Source organism: Mandrillus leucophaeus, unplaced genomic scaffold (assembly GCF_000951045.1).
Source record: "Mandrillus leucophaeus isolate KB7577 unplaced genomic scaffold, Mleu.le_1.0 Scaffold283, whole genome shotgun sequence".
Lineage (NCBI taxonomy): Eukaryota > Metazoa > Chordata > Mammalia > Primates > Cercopithecidae > Mandrillus > Mandrillus leucophaeus.
In genome coordinates, this window is record NW_012102954.1 from 382,792 (window position 1) to 402,323 (window position 19,532).

At 40.9% G+C, this 19,532-nt stretch overlaps 1 protein-coding gene across 2 annotated transcripts in view; it reads left to right on the forward strand.

Moving 5' to 3' along the window:
- Positions 1-458: 458 nt before the first annotated feature.
- Positions 459-19,532, forward strand: part of COPS4 (COP9 signalosome subunit 4) — a 41,492-nt gene continuing 22,418 nt past the window's right edge. Inside the window, exons 1-4 of one of the 2 annotated variants that reach the window (XM_011985428.1) lie at positions 459-1,322; positions 11,622-11,701; positions 14,454-14,605; positions 15,160-15,263. In XM_011985428.1, the coding sequence (XP_011840818.1) occupies positions 1,249-1,322; positions 11,622-11,701; positions 14,454-14,605; positions 15,160-15,263 (410 nt within the window). In that variant the 5' untranslated portion in view covers positions 459-1,248. The remainder of the gene's footprint in view (positions 1,323-11,621; positions 11,702-14,453; positions 14,606-15,159; positions 15,264-19,532) is intronic. The other variant, XM_011985427.1, reaches the window with a different exon arrangement.

A 19,532-nucleotide genomic window follows, 5' to 3' on the forward strand; every position in this document is an offset into this window, starting at 1 on the left:
CCTCCCAAAGTGCTGGGATTACAGACGTGAGCCACGGCACCCAGTCCTCAACTTGCGTTTTGGGGAAGACAATTATTTCAAACCATAGTACCAGGAAAAGTGCAAAAAACAAAACAAAACAAAACAAAACAAAACAACAACAACAACAAAAAACAAAGCAGAACAATTATGTGGTGTTACTTTTTGTGAAAGGAGAGGTAAAATTTTATATTTATTAATATTTGCTTGTATTTGCAGAAATTGCATAAGAATACATGAGTATTGAATATCATATAAACGCAGGCGACCATATAATCTTCCATTGAAATGCAACCGTTTCTAGAATGAAAGGGGGGATGTTATTTAATTAAATTAATTAATTAATTTATTTAGAGACGGAGTCTTGCTCTATCGCCCAGGCAGGAGCGCAGTGGCGCAATCTCGGGTCACTGCAAGTTCCGCCTCCCGGGTTTTACGCCATTCTACAGCCTCAGCCTCCCGAGTAGCTGGGGCTACAGGCGTGCACCACCTACGCCCAGCTAATTTATTTGTATTTTTAGTAGACGGGGTTTCACCGTGTTTAGCCAGGATGGTCTCGATCTCCTGACCTCGTGATCCGCCCGCCTCGGCCTCCGCCTCGGCCTCCCAAAGTGCTGGGATTACAGGCGTAAGCCACCGCGCCCGGCCGCAAGGGGGGATGTTATTAATCACTACTCCAGGACGACAGAGGGAAAATGGCCTTGTACTGGACAAACTGGAATATCTGATCAACCTTTATAAAGTGCATGGAGTGGGAGGAGGAATGGGGACTTTTTAATTGTATTTCTAAAAAGTATCGTCTGTGGTGAATCAGAAACAAAACTCGTTCTTTACCACAGGCAGTTTAAGCGCTGCCTGAAAGATCTAAGGACGGTAAACCACAGACATGAGACATGGAACTTTGCGAAAACGCAGTCGTTTTATGTACCGGGTACTTATTGGAGTTACACTAGAGACTCACTCCTGGAGTTCATCAGCCAATCCAAAGTCCGAGCGTGAGAGCCAGAGACTGTAGGAGAGGGCTGGGCAGGCCTCAGACCTGAGGAGTGGAGCCCCGCATCACTCAACCCTGAGGGCGGAGCTAGCCCAGGCTCCCACACCCGACGCTCTGGCCCACACAGACGGTACTCTGTAGCATCTCAGGTTCCCTCTGGCTGCACTCTGGAGGACCACACTCGTTTTCTTTTTGGCTGCCAGAGGCCCCGCATCCACCGCTGAGCTGGGAGAAAGATGGCGGCAGCCGTGCGACAGGATTTGGCCCAGCTCATGAATTCGAGCGGCTCTCATAAAGATCTGGCTGGCAAGTGAGTATTTCCCAGCAACGCGGGAGTACAGAGGTGGGGAAAGAAAGCCACAGCCTTAATCTCCTTAGGTTGGCCACGACTCTTGGGCGTGAAGCTAGGAACCGGCCTGACGACCAAGGGGGCGGGCCTGAGGTCGGCTAGGGAGGCAAATGTTGGGAGAAGCAGAGAGCTGGAGGGGACCTTGTGCAGGGGCCTTCGAGGCCATAGACTTGGGATGACTGTCAACTTGTTCAGTTATTGATAGAATCTCTCTGGTCCCTTAGGATTTTGGAAGAGCGGTCTGACAGACGACTGCTACCCTGGCCTTAGTAGCCTTCCCTGGTACCTCTTCCTATCGCTGGCCGGCCTCACACCGAATCTGGCCTCTCGTTGGACCTTCCTCCTCCTTTTTTTGATTCAGAGAAATGTATATTCTGGGGCCTTGATGCTGTGTTTTTCGGGGAGATGGCTTCTTGGGGCTGGCTGAGACTGAGGAGGTATGGCCGCTGTCATGTCGTCCAGACCACTCAGACTGTCTTCTGTGGGTCCTTGTGTTTCGGGTATTTTCTCCGCCACCAACTCTGAAGGCACATAGGCGGAATGTGCTCATATCACGGATCAGGTTGTCTAGAGTAGTGATGTTTGCAGGAATCTGAATTTTGTCGAAATTCATATAGCATGCTTAGGTTCACTCCAAGTTAAAATGTGTGACGTGCCTGTTGTGCAAGCAGTTGTTCAACAGTATTAAGCATAGGTAGGTAGACGTATATTGTTCATTTTCTCTTTGTAGATGTCACAGCACTGATCTTTTGTAATGAACTTAAAGTATGCCTCTCTAGGCCGGGTGCAGAGAGGCTGAGGTGGGAGGATCACTTGAGGCCGGGAGTTCTAGACTAGCCTGGGCAACATAGTGAGACCCCCTTCTCCATAAATAAATAAATAAGTAAATAAAGTATGCCTCTCAAGTTGATCTTAATGTTTACATCCTGACAGCTGAAATCACTTTATGTATGTTAATGGGATACACCTGCTCTAACCTGGTTATCGAAATTCTGACTGTTTTAAGTAGACTAGGCTGCCTTTTCTCTGGTGGTAAATGTAATCTACTTTTATCAGTGGGAAATTCAGCCGTATATTTTGGGCGTAACTACTTTGTGCTGCATTTTCCCATTCAGGAAAATGAAGATAATAATAGGACATATTCTTGTCTGAGATTATCTGAAGACAAGATGAGTCTCTGTGTGCATATATACTTACCACACTTATATCACCTGGAACAGTACCTGACATATAGAAAGTGCCGCAAGATTGTTGTTACTATCACTAAGCTGTCAGTAATATATATTCACTTATTGTGTGGGTTGGAAATAAATATGTCTTCATGGCTTAATCCTTTTTGCTTGTAATTTTGTAGATATGGATGAAAGTAAAAGCAGCTTATATTTTTTCCCCCATGTTTCATTTACTTTTTATTTTGTGAAAGAAAAATAAGTGCATTAGTTATCAGAAGAAATAGAGCTTTTCATGTATTTGCAGAGTTCTGAAACTTAAGTATTTACTTTTTCAGGTCTGAATTGGAGATAAACAATAGTATTTATAGGGTACTTCAGTTATCTGTTGCTTTGTAACCAAAAACTTACCAGTGTAAAACAACTGTGATTTCTCAGGATTCTATGGATTGACTGGACAGCTCTTCTGGTCTTCTCTGGGCTCACTCATGCAGATATAGTCAGCTGGCAACTCACCTGGGGCTGGACTCACATGCATATCTTGCTCTCGGCAGGATCTGTCTCTCTCTGCACATAGTCTCTCATTCATTAGTTTAGCTTGGGCTTTCTTAGGTGGCTATGAGAGGGGAAGTCACAAGACCTCTTAAGGATAGCCTAGAAAGTCTTACATCAATTCTCTAGTACTGGTAAAAGTAAATCAGAAGACCAGCCCAGATTCAAGGGGAGGGGAAATGGAGCCTACTACTGCCTCTTTAGTGGCAAAGTTACATTGCAAAGGAGCCTGGACAGAGGGAGACATGATTCATTGGAAGCCATTACTGTAGCAATCTACCACATGGTGTTGTGAAGATTAAATGAAATAATGTGCTTGATAACTGATAGCCAGTGCTGTGTTAGCCAGCAACTCCTTCAGAGCTGCTTTCTGAGAAAAGTCTTGGGCTTGCTTGCAGTTCCTATCTGAGCAAGAAAGTATCAGAATATTTATCCTTATAACAACATCAGTTCTACCAGCTACATGCTTTAAGAGAAATACCCTTGAAATATATCAGTGTTTTTTTTTTTAATGTATTTTTTCTTGTATGTACTTTTAATGAAGGTTTTTGGGGATTTTTTAGGAGCTAAGAAACAAAGGATTCCATATTAAAGAATAATGGAGTACATTGTTTCTAAAACATCAATACTGTGTGTTCCTAGCAATTGGGATATCTATAACAACAGTTGCTCAATACATGTGGTTGAATTAATGAATAGCTAGAAAGGGGCAAAGCTTGTATTTGAACCCAGGTTCATCACTCTAAAAAGCTCATTTTAAACCTACCAGACTATGCTCGTTTTCTTGTTAAAAACTCAATTAGAAATGCTTTCCCATAACTGTGGATTAACACAGCTGTCTAAAGTTTATGTAAGAAATTAGTCAGATGAAAAGCATTTTCCTCCATTTTGTAGGCTGTTTTTGTGCATATTATGTGTTGTGTTTATTATCTCACATAAAGATTTAGAATAGGAGAGCCACAATGGAGGATAGACTATATTGAGGAGAGACCTCAAAGGCCCCTTCTAACTCAGATTCTGATTCTCTATTTGTTGTCCCAAACACAACCATTTTAGTGGTTTTCATCTCTAGAGTGAAAGTTGATAACATGTAGAGTTTACTGTGCGAAGCACAACATTACTTACATTTAAAAATCCTTAATAAGTAGGAGTAAATGATATTATTTACATTATAGTAAGAGAAGACCAAAGTACAGAGTTAAAATACCTTTCTGAGGTCACGCAGCTAGTGGTGAAGCTAGAAGACAGTCCATGTCTGCTTGCCTACGAGCCCTTAACTCTAAACAAACACATCTACCTTTTTGGCCTTATTTTCACCAAAAAAAATTGACCACACTTCAGATAGTGATTATTTTTGCCTAGAATGCCTGCCTTCCTACTGTTATTAAATTGAAATGTTTAGATTTTAAAGATCAACCCCATCCAATTATTTATGTCTCCTAAAAATTATATTAGCACTTACCTATTTTTTCTGTTTGTTTGTTTTGTTTTGTTTTGAGACGGAGTTTCATTCTTGTCACCTAGGCTGGAGTGCAGTGGCATGATCTTGGCTCACTGTAACCTCTGCCTCCTGGGTTCAAAAATTCTCCTGCCTCAGCCTCCCAAGTAGCTGGGACTACAGGTGCACGCCACCACACTTGGCTAATTTTTTTGTGTTTTTAGTGGAAACAGGGTTCACCATGTTGGCCAGGATGGTCTCAGTCTCTTGACCTTGTGATCCGCCTGCCTCGGCCTCCTAAAGTGCTGGGATTACAGGCGTGAGCCACTGCGCCCGGCCAGCACTTACCTGTTTTTAAGATTTTGTCTTTAATTTTGTTTAGCTTCATTATGATATGTCTGTGGATTTGTTTTTACTTTTCTATGTCAGTTACCCTTTGCCGTGAAATAAACCCCAAAACTTAGGGCTTAAAACAACAGTCACTTATTTAGCTCGTAATTCTGTAGGTTGGTAGTTTGGATTGGGCCCAGCTGTATGGTTCTTTTCTGCTCCACATGGTCTTGGTTCCACTGGGCTCCCATGTGGGTCTGTAGTTAGCTGCCGGCTGGGCCAGGTGGGCAACTCCACTTCTGTGGATTGGCTGGCTTGTTGGCTGGGGCAATATAGTTGACTGGGCTACATATCTCATTAGCCAGTAAGTTAACCTGGGCCTGTTCATGTGACAGCAGCAGGATTCCAAAAGACAAACACATACAAGGCCTCTTGAGGTCTAGGCTCAGAACTAGCACTTCATTTCTACCACGTTCTATTGGTCAACTCCAGATTCAAGGGGTAGGGAAATAAAGTCTACCTTTTGATATGAAGAGCTACAAAGTTATATTGTAAAGGGACATGGGTACTGGGAGTGAAATTATTGTGGCCGTTTTTTATCCTGGTCCAGCTTCGCTGGGTTTCCTGAATCAATGGATTAAAAGGTTTCATCAGTCTTGAGATGTCTTCAGTTATATCTCTTTATTTTATTTTAGAAACAGGGTTGCCCTGTCTCTGTTGCCCTGGCTTGAGTGCGATAGAGAGATCACAGCTCACTGCAGCCTTAACATGCTTGGCTCAAGCAATCTTCTTGCTTTAGCGTCCTGAGTAGCTGGGGCTATAGGCACATGACACCATGCCTAATTTAAAAACATGTTTTTTTTTTTTTTTTGGTGGAGATGGGGTCTCCCTATGTTGCCCAGGCAGGTCTCGAACTCCTGGGCTCAAGGGATTCTCCTGCCTCGGCCTACAAAAGTGTTGGGATTACAGGTGTGGGCTACTCTGCTTGGCCTGTATCTCTTTAAATGTTGCCCCTGCCCCATTCTGTTTCTCCTCTAGGCTCCAGTGAAATCCCTGTCAGGCCCACTGACTATAACCTCTAGCCATCTTACTCTGTCTTTCATTTTTTATTTTTTATTTATTTTTATTTATTTATTTTTTGAGAGAGAGTCTCGCTCTGTCACCCAGGCTGGAGTGCAGTGGCGTGATCTCAGTTCACTGCAAGCTCTGCCTCCCGGGTTCATGCCATTCTCCTGCCTCAGCCTCCTGAGTAGCTGGGACTACAGGTGCCTGCCACCACGCCCGGATGGGGTCTCCCTATGTTGCCCAGGCAGGTCTCGAACTCCTGGGCTCAAGGGATTCTCCTGCCTCGGCCTACAAAAGTGTTGGGATTACAGGTGTGGGCTACTCTGCTTGGCCTGTATCTCTTTAAATGTTGCCCCTGCCCCATTCTGTTTCTCCACTAGGCTCCAGTGAAATCCCTGTCAGGCCCACTGACTATAACCTCTAGCCATCTTACTCTGTCTTTCATTTTTTATTTTTTATTTATTTTTATTTATTTATTTTTTGAGAGAGAGTCTCGCTCTGTCACCCAGGCTGGAGTGCAGTGGCGTGATCTCAGTTCACTGCAAGCTCTGCCTCCCGGGTTCATGCCATTCTCCTGCCTCAGCCTCCTGAGTAGCTGGGACTACAGGCGCCCGCCACCACGCCCGGCCTGTCTCCTCCATTTGAATGCTTTATTCTGGATTAGTTCTTCAGACCTACCTTCTAGTTTATCACTTCTTCAACTGTGTCTAATCTGCTGTTAAGTACTCCATTGAGTTTCTAAGTTGGGTTGTATTTTTTAGTTCTATAATTTCTGGTGGTTCTTTTTTCCAGTGATACTTTTTATGACTCCTGGTCTGTTGCTGAAACTTTAAAGCTTGTCTTTATCCCCATGAACATTGTAAGCATAATTGTATCATGCTCTTTCTGGTAACTCCAGTCAGTATCTGATGTCCTTGGTTGTTGCGATTGTCTGTTGCTTTTGTTGATTCTAGAGAGAAATTTCATTACCTGAGAGTGCTAACAGTGTAGAATCAAGGCTTCACAATTTTTTTGGTTTACCTGGGTGGTCTTGGGATAGAATTTGTAACCTTACTTCCAAAGTGTGTGTCTCCTCCTTTGGCAGATATGGAACTTCCATTCCCATTTGTGTAGCTTAGTTAGTCTGCCAGAAATGGCAGCTTGCTTCTCAGTGCTTCCAGCAGATTTGTAGTGAGCCCACCTTCTCCTCCCTACAAGAAATGCCACTCTACCTCTCAGCCATCTTTCCACCGTCAGCAAATGCCTTTAGACAGAATATTTGTTTTATCTTATTTTCCTCATTTTCCCTTTCTTGTTAGGATTTTATGCAATTAAATTTTTTTTTTCGTTTGTTTCAGCTTTTTGTGTTGGCTTTTTTTTTTTTTTGAGGGAGGGTTGGTGCAGTCATTTAGTTCACCATTACTGTAAGTGGAAGATCTGTTAATACCTACCTTTACTCCTTTACTATCCATTGTGATCTTAAATGATGATTGTGGTACATTTTCATGCTTTATTTACCTTCAGATTCCTTTCAAGTGCCAAGAAATTAGGAATCAATATACTGAACTTTGGTTCATACACATAAAAGATGCTCAATTCACTGATGATAAATGGATATGAGAGATGTTCAATGCCTTAGTAATAACACTTATTTTCCTCCATACATTTTTTTTTTTTTTTTGAGACAGAATTTTGCTCTGTCTCCCAGGCTGAAGTGCAGCAGCGGGATCTCAGCTCACTGCAACCTCTGCCTCCCAGGTTCAAGCGAGTCTCATGCCTCAGCCTCCCAAGTAGCTGATTACAGACACATCCCACCACACCTGGCTAATTTTTGTATTTTTAGTAGAGATGGAGTTTCACCATGTTGGCCAGGCTGGTCTCGAACTCCTGACCTCAAGTGATCTGCTGCCCACCTCAGCCTCCCAAAGTGCTGGGATTAGAGGTGTGAGCCACCGCACCTGGCCATATTGTAATTTAACACTTAACGTATTAACTTTTTATTTTATTTTTCATTTTTATTTATTTTTTCTTTTTTTGAGACGGAGTCTCGCTCTGTCACCCAGGCTGGAGTGTGAGGCGAGATCTCCGCTCGCTACAAGCTCCACATCCCAGGTTCACACCATTCTCCTGCCTCAGCCTCCTGGGTAGCTGAGACTATAGGCGCCTGCCACCATGCCTGGCTAATTTTTTGTATTTTTAGTAGAGATGGGGTTTCACTGTGGTAGCCAGGATGGTCTTAATCTCCTGACCTCGTGATCCACCCGCCTCGGCCTCCCGAAGTGCTGGGATTACAGGCGTGAGCCACTGCACCCGGCCTAACTTTTTATTTTTAATCTTCCCCTTTGTCTTCTCAGCCATAAGATCTTCAAAGACTAAGGTCATTTAAAAACTTTTCAGTATCATACGCAGAATCTCATATAGCATCTTAAAATGCCTAAGGACTCAATTAGCACTTTGGGATGATTTTATATGGCAATATTAAATTTCTGTTTAAGTTCCTAGTTTAAAACAGGTTTGTTAGTCATTTTATGTTTTTATTGTGCAAAAGTAATCTCTGTTCTTAGATACTGGAATTTACATATTAGAGAAGCAAGGGAGCATGCAGCCACAGTGCTGTACCTCACTTTTTTTTTTTTTTTGGGATAGGGTCTTGCTTTGTCTAGGCACATGCCACCACACCTGGCTAATTTTTGTATTATTATTTTTTATTTTTTAAATTTTTATTTTTGAGATGAGATATCAATCTGTTGCCCAGGTTGGAGTTGCAGTGGGAAGATCTCAGCTCACTGCAACCTCCACCTTCTGGGCTCAGGCGATCCTCCCACCTCAGCCTCCCAAGTAGCTGGCACCACAGGTGTGTGCCACTATGCCTGGCTAATTTTTTGTATTTTTGGTAGAGATGAGATTTTACTATGTTGCTCAGGCTAGTCTCAAACTCCTGAGTTCAAGCCATCTGCCTCCCTTGGCCTCCCAAAGTACTGGGATTACAGGCATGAGCCACCACGCCCAGCCAATTTTTGTATTTTTTTTTTTTTTTTTTGTAGAGATGGGGTTTCACCACATTGCCCAGGCTGGTCTTGAACTCCTGGACTCAAGTGATTTACCTGCCTTGGACTCCCAAAGTGCTAGGATTAGAGGCATGAGCCACTGCGACTGGCCCTCAATTTATTAATCTATAAAACTGGGAATTTATGTAGGCAATTTCTAAGGCCTCTATAAGTTATATAGTTTGATGAGTGTAAAACTTTGATCCCTTTTTAGGTTGGTTTGTTTTCATTTTTTCTTCCTATTCCCAATACAGATTAGTTGATTGATTATGAAACTATGTGTTAAAACTTAGGTTAGGCTGGGCACAGTGGCTCAAGCCTGTAATCCTAGCACTTGGGGAGGCCGAGTTGGGAGGATTGCTTGAGTCCAGAAGTTGGAGACCAGTTTGGGCAATGTAGTGAGACCCCATCTCTACAAAAAGAAAAGAACAGTTAACCAGGAGTGGTGGCACATGCCTGTAGTCCTAGCTACTCAGGAGGCAGAGGCAGGAGGATTGTTTGAGCCCAGGAATTGGAGGTTACAGTGAGCTATGATCATGCCACTGCACTCTAGCCTGGGAGACAGAGTGAGACCCTGTCTCAAAACAAACAAACAAACAAAAACCATAACAACCACAAAACAACTTAGGTTAATTAGCAAATTTATATAAGTGAGACACTATTATCTTTGAATCTAATATTGTTAGTATAAAATAATCTGTGAGGATATAAATGTAAAAGATCTTAGCCATAACCCTTGATTTAATTAAATATGAAAAAAATAAAAGAGAACAAACCATTGAATGTATGACTTATCTGAAAGCATGCCCAGGGCCATAAAGTAATTTATCTTTTAAGGACCCTCAAACTTAGCAATATTGAAAATATAATTTTTTAAAAACTTAGTATTTCCTTGCTTTCTTAGAATAATTTATTTCTTCTTCTGGAATTTGCTATCTTTTCTATCGTTTATCTGCTTTCTTAAAGTCACTTTGATTCATTGTGGTTTTGAGAAATCAGGTAACCAAGGTTGTGAGAATTTTGTATGAGTTGAGTCAGTAATGCTGAGTGATAGCTTGAGGGTGTGCCCTACAAAATGAAAGTCATAAATCTGAATGAGTTCAGGCTCTATTTTTATATATTTATTTCGTAACTATTCTGGATGACTTTCCGAATGATTGCAATGCTATTAGGTTTGTAAAATGTATTTACTGCTTTTAAAAAATAGTACAATTGGCTGGGTGTGGTGGCTCACGCCTGTAATCCCAGCACTGTGGGAGCCCGAGGTGGGCGGATCACCTAAGGTCAGGAGTTCGAGACCAGCCTGGCCAACATGGGGAAATCCCATGTCCACTAAAAATGCAAAAATTAGCCACACGTGGTGGTGCGTACCTGTAGTCCTCGCTACTCCGGAGGCTGAGGCAGGAGAATTGCTTGAACCTGGGAGGCGGAGGTTGCAGTGAGCCTAGATCGTGCCACTGCACTCCAGCCTGGGTGACAGAGCAAGATTCTATCTCAAAAAAAAAAAAGATTAAGACAAAAGAGATAAAGAATAGTATAGGCCAGGCACGGTGGCTCACGCGTGTAATCCCAGCACTTTGGGAGGCCGAGGTGGGCGGATCATGAGGTCAGGCATTCAAGACCAGCCTGACCAACATGGTGAAGCCGTGTTTTTACTAAAATTACAAAAATTAGTTAGCTGGGCGTGGTGGCACGCGCCTCTAATCCCAGCTACTCAGGAGGCTGAGGCAGGAGAATCGCTTGAACCTGGGAGGTGGAGGTTGCAGTGAGCCAAGATTGTGCCACTGCACTCCAGCCTGGGTAACAGAGCGAGACTCCGTCTTCAAAAACAACAGCAACGAAACAACAAAAGAATAGTATAACACTCATATACTAACCCCTCATTAAGAAATAAAACATTACTAATACTGTTGAATATTTGAGTGCTTATGATATGCCAGGAATTGTTTGAGATAATTGTCTACGTAGCAGAGAACAAAACACAAAAAGGCCTGTCCTCGTGGAGCTTGTGTGGTCACAGATATTAGGTAGAATAGTTATTAGATCTGAATGCAAATAAAGAATAAATAGGTCCTGTCTGACAGCGTAAATGGTATTCTATCAGTGCATTTGACTTGGTGAAGTTTATTTTGTACAGACTAAGACATTCAGTCTCTAATGTTTGGTTTCATTGCCTGGTCAACATTATCCTATTGTTGGTGAGCCTACATACATTAGGTCTGTAAGAGGAAAAGATTCCGCGTCACCTCAAATAATGTTTTTGTGTGTCTGTGTATTACACAGTTGGAGGAAATATAGCTTATCTTTCAAGGCATTTGAAAAGAAATTGACTTTGTAGTTTAAATTCAAAAATAAAACCTTCAAGAAAAAGTGACACCTTAGATTCTGTAACAGAATTATAGATTCACTCTTTCTTGTGATGAACTTGAAAACTTAAAAAATTCTGGTATACTATACTGAAAACTAGATGAAGTGGCACCTTATATAATTACAGATTTAATATTTCTTGTGATAGACTAGAAACTTTTTAAAAAAAAATCTATGATATACTATAAAGAAAACCACAAACTATAGTACTATGAAAGAAACCAGGGTAAGTAGAAATGAATAAATACACATCAAAGTTTGCATTAAAAAATATGTACCCTCAGAACATTATATTCATTTGGTATTGTTGTAGGTATCGTCAGATCCTGGAAAAAGCCATTCAGTTATCTGGAGCAGAACAACTAGAAGCTTTGAAAGCTTTTGTGGAAGCAAGTAAGTGAAATGGAAGTTTCATGCTTGCCTTGTGTTACTGAGCTAGGACTTTAAAGTTTTCTCAAGCCTTGTTTTATATCAAATTATCAATATTAAATATGCATTGAGATTGATTTTAGAATTTAAACTGTTTACAACTTGATTAATTTTCAGTGAATTTTCTTCAAAATTACAATCCCAATTAAAGTTTTTTATGGTTATTGTTATTATAATAGCTGATGAGGGACAATACAGCATAATAGTGAAGAGAATAGTTTGGGTTCAAATTCTGGTACGCTATTTTATAAGCTGTGTAATCTTGGGTCAATTATTTAACCTCTCTGTGCCTCCTTTTCCTCTTTAAAATGTACTCTGTGGTACATTATTGTAGTACAGTAAAATTCTACTCTGTAGAATTATTGGGACATTAAATGAGTTAATATACTTAGTAAAGTGCTTAGAATAGGACCTGGCATATAATAAATGCTATGTAAGAATTAGCTGTTATTAATGTTTATGTTTGTTGAATTGAGAACTAGAAATTTTCATTCTTCCAGAAACTTTTCCACATTACCTGACTTCAAACATATCCAGTGATCTTGAAAATTACTCAAAATTCAGGCTGGAATTTTATAGTGAGTTCACATCATTAATGATATCTCATAGTGCTTTACAGTGTGTTTTCACACTCATTACCTGTCACATAGGCTCCTTTTAATAACTCTTTGACTAGACCATATAGGTACAGGTATCCCTGTATAATATATTGTAAGACAAGTCTCAGGATTAAGTAACTTTTTTCAAGGAAATTTAGCTGGCAGAGCCCAGATCAGAAATAAGGTTTTCTGATACACTACTCTTACTTGCTTATATTTCCCTGAGTAATACCAGCTTGTATGGTAACTTAAATGCCTAATGACACTTGTAATGAAACTGTTTTCTCAGTCACATCCAGTATTACCCAATAATGAATTCCAATTAATATGTGATAAGCTAATTAATTACAACTGCCTTAAAAAGTTACTGCCTTAAAACTTAAAAGGTTACGGACTTAAAAAATCATGGCTTCCAGTGTGAGATAAACCAGCAATGGTTTTGAAAAAACTGTTAGGAGTGGTTTATTGAGAACATTGCACTATAGTAGCAGAAGAATAGTGCTTTTTATAAACTTCGATCTTGGCTGGGCACTGTGGCTCATGCCTGTAATCCCAGCACTTTTTTTTGAGATTACAGGTATGAGTCATGGCACCCAGCCAAGAGATCACTTGAGCTCAGGAGTTCAAAACCAGCCTGGACAATGTGGAGAAATCTCGTCTCTACAAAAAAATGCAAAAGTTAGCCTGGCATGGTGGTACATGCCTGTAGTCCCAGCTACTTGGAAGGCTGAGGTGGGAAGACTGCCTGAGCCCCAGTGGTCGAGACTGAAGTGAGCTGAGGTTGCATCACTGTACTCCAGCCTGGGCAGCAGTAAGACGGTCTGAAAAAAACAATGAAAAAACATATACATACATACATACATACATACATACTTTGATCTTTGTATAAGCTTTCAATCCAGTAAACCACCAAGGAAAGCAGTCTACTGTTAAAATCATTTATATCAACTGAACAGTTTTTGAATCACTTATTTTCCTAGTAATTGTTGCTTTAAGACTTGAATAAGCAATGGTTCAGAAGGATGATGCATTTAAAATGATAGTAGTAGTTACAATAGTAACATTTGTTCAGTGCTATCTACCAGTTATTGTTTAAAGTACTTTGTGTATATTATTGCATTTAAGCTTCATAATAACCTTATGAAATAGGTGTTACAGATAAGGAAACAGAAGCACAGACAAGTTAAGTTTCTTGTCTGAAGCCGTATAATCAGTAGTGGTAGAAGCAGTGTGGCTCCAGAGCTTAATCACATAAAATAATACCTCATAAATGTTTATAAATAATGCCAGTACATCTAGTGCTCACTGAAGTTCTTATTTATTGTTTTTATTGGGAAAGTATAAGTGGCAATAACTGTACTGGCAGCACTTGCTTTATTTAAATTTCATGAAAATTATTTTACTGTTTTTTTTTTAACTCCTTTTTGGAACAAGGTGTGATATAAGCACATAAATAAAAATATAGGTGTTTTTGTGCCTTCACTTTGTAGAAAAATAAGATAAAATTATCAGCTTTAAAAATTTTTTTTCAATTATTTATGTTTCTTAGAAAAGTTACATTATTTTTGCTGGTTTTTAAAATTTTTTAATTAATTAAATAATTTATTTATTTTGAGACAGAGTCTAGCTCTGTCGCCCAGGCTGGACTATGGTGCCGCAATCTCGGCTCACTGCAACCGCTGCCTCCCAGGGTCAAGCGATTCTCCTGCTTTAGCCTCCTGAGTAGCTGGGACTACAGGCGCCCGCCACCACGCCTGACTAATTTTTTTTTGTATCTTTAGTAGAGACAGGGTTTCACCATGGTGGTCGGGCTGGTCTCGAACTCCTGACGTCATGATGCTCCCGCCTCGGCCTCCCAAAGTGCTGGGATTATAGGCGTGAGCCACTGCACCCGGCCTATTTTCACTGTTTTTGTGTAGTCATTGTGTAATCAAGTAATTCAGCATAAGGAAAACTCATGATGTAATATAAAATGATAGGAGTATGGAAATCCTTGAATAATGCATTGAATGCTGCACTAATATAGATTGTTGTTAGTATTAATTTTAAGTAAAGGTTGATTGTTTAATGACACTTTATCAGTGTCTCATGTTTTCTTATCTTTTTTTTTTAACAAGTGGTAAATGAGAATGTCAGTCTTGTGATCTCGCGGCAGTTGCTGACTGATTTTTGCACACATCTCCCTAACTTGCCTGATAGCACAGCCAAAGAAATCTATCACTTCACCTTGGAAAAGATCCAGCCTAGAGTCATTTCATTTGAGGAGCAGGTAAAAATCTAGAGCAGTGGTTTTTAAACTTGAGCAGTTATTTTGAGAATCTGATATTATTAAATCCTTAAAGGAGATAATCATCCAGTTTCATTTTTGACAAAACTCTGTGCCAAACAGCATTTTATGATGCAAAATCAAGTAAATATTAGGATGTTACAACTCTAACTGACATTTGCTTATAAAGTAAAACTTGATTTTCTGAACCGAATATTGCTCTCTGGACAATTTTTTAAAATCAGTAAAAGTGGTATTTCAGCTGAAAACAGGAAAATTCCAGCATCGTGTATGCAGGAGCATACAAGCTAAATTTAACATTTAAACTACAGTATTTTGCCATAATCCACATTGCAGAAATGTGTTGCTTCAGTTCACTACTTTGATATTCTGTAAATGCAAAATTCATAGGAAAACTTGGGTGGTCTCGATAAACTTTTACTATTTATTTGGCAGCTTAGTATGTTGAGTTGCCACTTTAGAATAATTTTCCTACTTATTTTAATTAGTTACTAATGTCAGTTGAAATGATTTGACGTGTATACTTGTTATTCCAGGTTGCTTCCATAAGACAGCATCTTGCATCTATATATGAGAAAGAAGAAGATTGGAGAAATGCAGCCCAAGTGTTGGTGGGAATTCCTTTGGAAACAGGACAAAAGTATAGTAAATAGTGGATATTGGATGACTATATATAGGATGTATATAATCGCTCACTTATATTTTTTCTTACATTCTAGTACAGGAAACAAATACAAAAATTTGTAGTGTGTTAGAAGGTGATAAGTGCTGTGAAGAAAAGTAAGGGGGCAAAGCAGGGACAGGTTGTATGTATATTTAAATAGGGTGATTGGGGTAGTAGGGTGGCCCTGATGTCACTTTATCAAAGACTTGAAGGAGGTAAGGGAGTAGCTATGAGTGATCTGAGGAAAGAATATTGCCAGATACTTTTTTTTTTTTTTTTTTTGAGACGGAGTCTTGCTATGTTGCCCAGGCTGGAGTGCAATGGCATGATCTTGGCTCACTGCAACCTCTGCCTCCTTGGTTCAAGCGATTCTCCTGCCTCAGCCTTCCAAGTAGCTGGGATTACAGGCACGCACCACCACATGTGGCTAATTTTTGTATTTTTACTAGAGATGGGGTTTCACCATGTTAACCAGGCTCGTCTCAAACTCCTGACCTCAAGTGATCCGCCTACCTCAGCCTCTCTAAGTGCTGGGATTACAGGTGTTTGAGCCACTGCACCTGGCCGAATATCATCACTAGATACTCTTAGAGGGGAGGGCTAGTGCAAAGGCCCTAAGATGGGAGCAAGCTTGAAGTGTTTTCTTAATAAGAGCAAGGAGGCCAGTGTGGATAGAGTAGAGTGAGCAAAGGGGCAAGAGATGAGGGATGAGAGCAGAGAGTACTGGGGACCAGGTTATGTGGAGTTTTATAAGCCATTATAAGGAATTTGACTTTTCACTAAGTGAAATAAGGGGGAACCATTGGAGAATTGTCAACAGAACAGTGAAATGATCTGACTTCTGTTTTAAATAGTTAGTCTCACTACTGGGTTGAGAATAAACTGTAGGCAAGCAGTGATAGAAGTAGGGATATTAGTTAAGAGGCTTATGAGACCAGGTACAGTGGCTCATGCCTATAGTCCAAGCACTTTGGGAGGCTGAGGTGGGAGAAGATTGCTTGAGCCCAGGAGTTCAAGACCGGCTTGGGCAGCATAGCTAGACCCCATCTCCACCAAAAAAAGAAAAAAAAAAAGAAAAAGCTGGGCATGGTGGCACATGCCTATAGTCCTAGCTACTTGGGAGGCTGAGGCGGGAGGATTGCTTGAGCCCAGGAGTTTGAGACCAACTTGGACAACATAGTGAGACTGCCCCCCATCCCTACAAAAAAAATTTTTTTTTTTTTTTAAATTAGCTGGGCCTGGTGATATGCATCTATACTCCCAGGTACTTGGGAAGCTGAGGCGAGAGGATTGTGTGAACCCAGTAATTTGAGGTTGCAGTGGGCCATGATCGCACCGCTGTACTCCCACCTGGGGCACAAAGCAAGACCCTGTCTTTTTTAAAAAAGGCTTATACAGTACCACAGATAAGATGGATGTGAGAAGTATTCTAGATATGTTTTTTAAGGTAGAGTAAGGATTTCCTAATGGCTTGTATGTAGAGGGTGCAAAAAGTCAAGATAAGTCCTGATTTTTGGCCTGAGCAATTGGAAAGTTGGAGTAGGGAAGAATAGGCTTGTAGGGAATATTGAGAGTTTCATTTTGGGCATATAATATCCAAGTAGAAATATGTAGTAAGGAGTTGAATATATTAGTCTGGAGATTAGAAGAGGTATCTGGGCTAGATATACATATTTGGGAGTCATTGACATATAGATGGAATTTAAAGCCATTAGATTGGATGAGATGGCCAAAGGAGGGAATGTAGATAGACCAAAGGACTGAGTACTGAGGCCTGGAGCACTTCTACGTTAAGAAGTCAGGGCCTGGGGGAAGATGTAGCAAATAAGAAGGATTATCCATTGAGGTAAGAAGGAAATCAGAATACTGTGGAGGGTGGTGTCCTGGAAGCCAAATGAGGAAAATGTGTCAAGGGGCAGGTGATGAGCTATGGCATTGATAGGTCAAGTAAGATAGGGAGTACAGGTTAACTGTTGGCATTAATAGTGTAGAAACCACTGAACCTTAATGAGCTGATTTTTGTGAAATGATAGCGAGAGCCTGACTGCATGGTTTAAGAGAGAATGGGAAGAGAATATTTAGAGATAGTGAGTATGGGCCACCCTGTGGGGGAGTTTTCAAGAAAGGTAGCAAAAAAACAGGGTAGAAGATAACAGCAGTTGTTAGGCTAAGGGATTACTTTTTCTTTTATGATCCAGTAGAAAGCAAAAATTTGATATAGGGGAATTGGGGAGAGGATTCTTGCAGGAGTAGACGAGAGGAAGGAATCTAGCAGAGGGATAGGCTTTAGATAGGAATATGGGTAGTTCATCTGTGGCAGAGTTTCTCAGCCTCAGCACTACTGTCATTTTCGGCTAGACACTTTGTTGTGGGGGCTGTCCTGTGTATTGCAGGATGTTTTTAGCAGCACCAGTCCTCTGCTTGCTGGATGCCAATAGTACTGCTGTTCCTAGTTGTGACAATAAAAATGTCTGTAGACATATTAGTGATATAGCCGTGGAATTTCCACAAGTACTCTTTCATTGCATTGCTTCAGTATTCTTTTTTTGTTGGCTTTTGGTTTTGAGAGAGGGTCTGGCTCTGTAGTGCAGTGGCGTGATCTCAGCTCACTGCAACGTCCATCTCCTAACCTCCCAAGTAGTTGGGACTACAGGTGCACGCCACTACGCCTGGCTAATTTTTGTAGTTTTAGTAGAGACGGAGTTTCACCGTGTTGCCCAGGCTGGTCTCAAACTCTGGGGCTCAAGCAATCCACCTGCCTTGGCCTCCCAAAGTGCTGGGATTACAGGTGTGAGCCACCATGCCCAGCCTTGCTTCAATATTCTTAAGGAAGTTGAAATCAGAGACATCAGCTGGAAGGGTGGATGGGGGTGGAGTGTGAGGTTGAAGAGAGACAATAGTGTGAGAAGTAATCCCCTTAGGAGAGTGGGACAATGAATGGACTCAGCATGTAAACTTGGCAACATTAAGGACTTGTTAAAGGTCATAATGATTAAAATTAGATCAGTCATGCTGGGCACAGTGGCTTTGTGCTTATAGTCCCAGCTACAAGCCTCGGTCCTGGCAGCGGTGGGAGGATCCCTTGAGCCCAGAAATTTGAGCCCAGACTGGGCAACACACTGAGACCCCATCTCAAAAAAAAATTTGATTTGCTGCTTTTTCCCATCACATTTCAGCTATATGAGTGCAGGAATGGAGTGAGCAAACAATTAGGTTTAACCACAGTTACGATTTTTGCCCAACAAGTATGACAGCAAGAGAGGGACCAGGGAGATGAGTGCCTATGCAATTCAATGATTACAAGTGATTACAATGAGTGAGTGACCATAGGAGTTAGGCTAGGTAAAGAGGAAAGTGAGGCCTTTATGGGGAAAGGCAGTGACATGTAAGGGATAAGTGGTTTGGAGGGCACAGTGGGTGCAAGGATTGTTGGGTTTGAGATACTAGAGAAAATGAGGTAGAAAAACAGTTTTTAAAAAATTAAGATGGCAGGGCATGGTAGCTCATGCCTGTAATCCCAGCACTTTGGGAAGCCAAGGTGGGCAGATCACCTGAGGTCAGGAGCTTGAGACCAGCCTGGCCAACATGATGAAACCTTGTTTCTACTAAAAATACAAAAATTAGCCAAGTGTGGTGGTGTGTGCCTGTAATCCCAGCTACTAGGGAGGCTGAAGCACAAGAATCGCTTGAACCCAGGAGGCGGAGGTTGCAGTGAGCCGACATCTCGTCACTGCACTCCAGCCTGGGTGACAAGAGTGAGACTCTGTCTCAAAAAAAAAAAGAAAAAAAAAAAAGATGTTTTATAACTCTTATTCAACCAGTCTTACCTCTTGATGTATATATTTTTAAAAATTTATACTTCTTTATGAAACATTTCTCCTAAGTATATTGTATGAGGATGAAAGGTGTGAGACTATTGGTTATTGTATTGAAAACACTTCCTCTTCAAGTTGGCAAGTATAAAACGGTACCAACTATGAAGGACTTAAAAATATCTTCATCTGCCTTTCTACTCCTTTACCAGGTGAAGGAGGAATTCTTTTTTTGTTCTTCATTAATATTTGCAATAGTGAGGCAGACACTGCTTCAGACATCTTGCCTTTTGTGCATTATTTATGAAGTTACTAGGCAATGATGCTCCTTGAAAAAGCAGCCAGTTTGTAAAAAAGCCTTCATATGTAGATGTTGAATTTTGCATTTCAAGGTCCCTTGATAATTTGGTAGTTTGAAAAAGCTGGGCTTTCT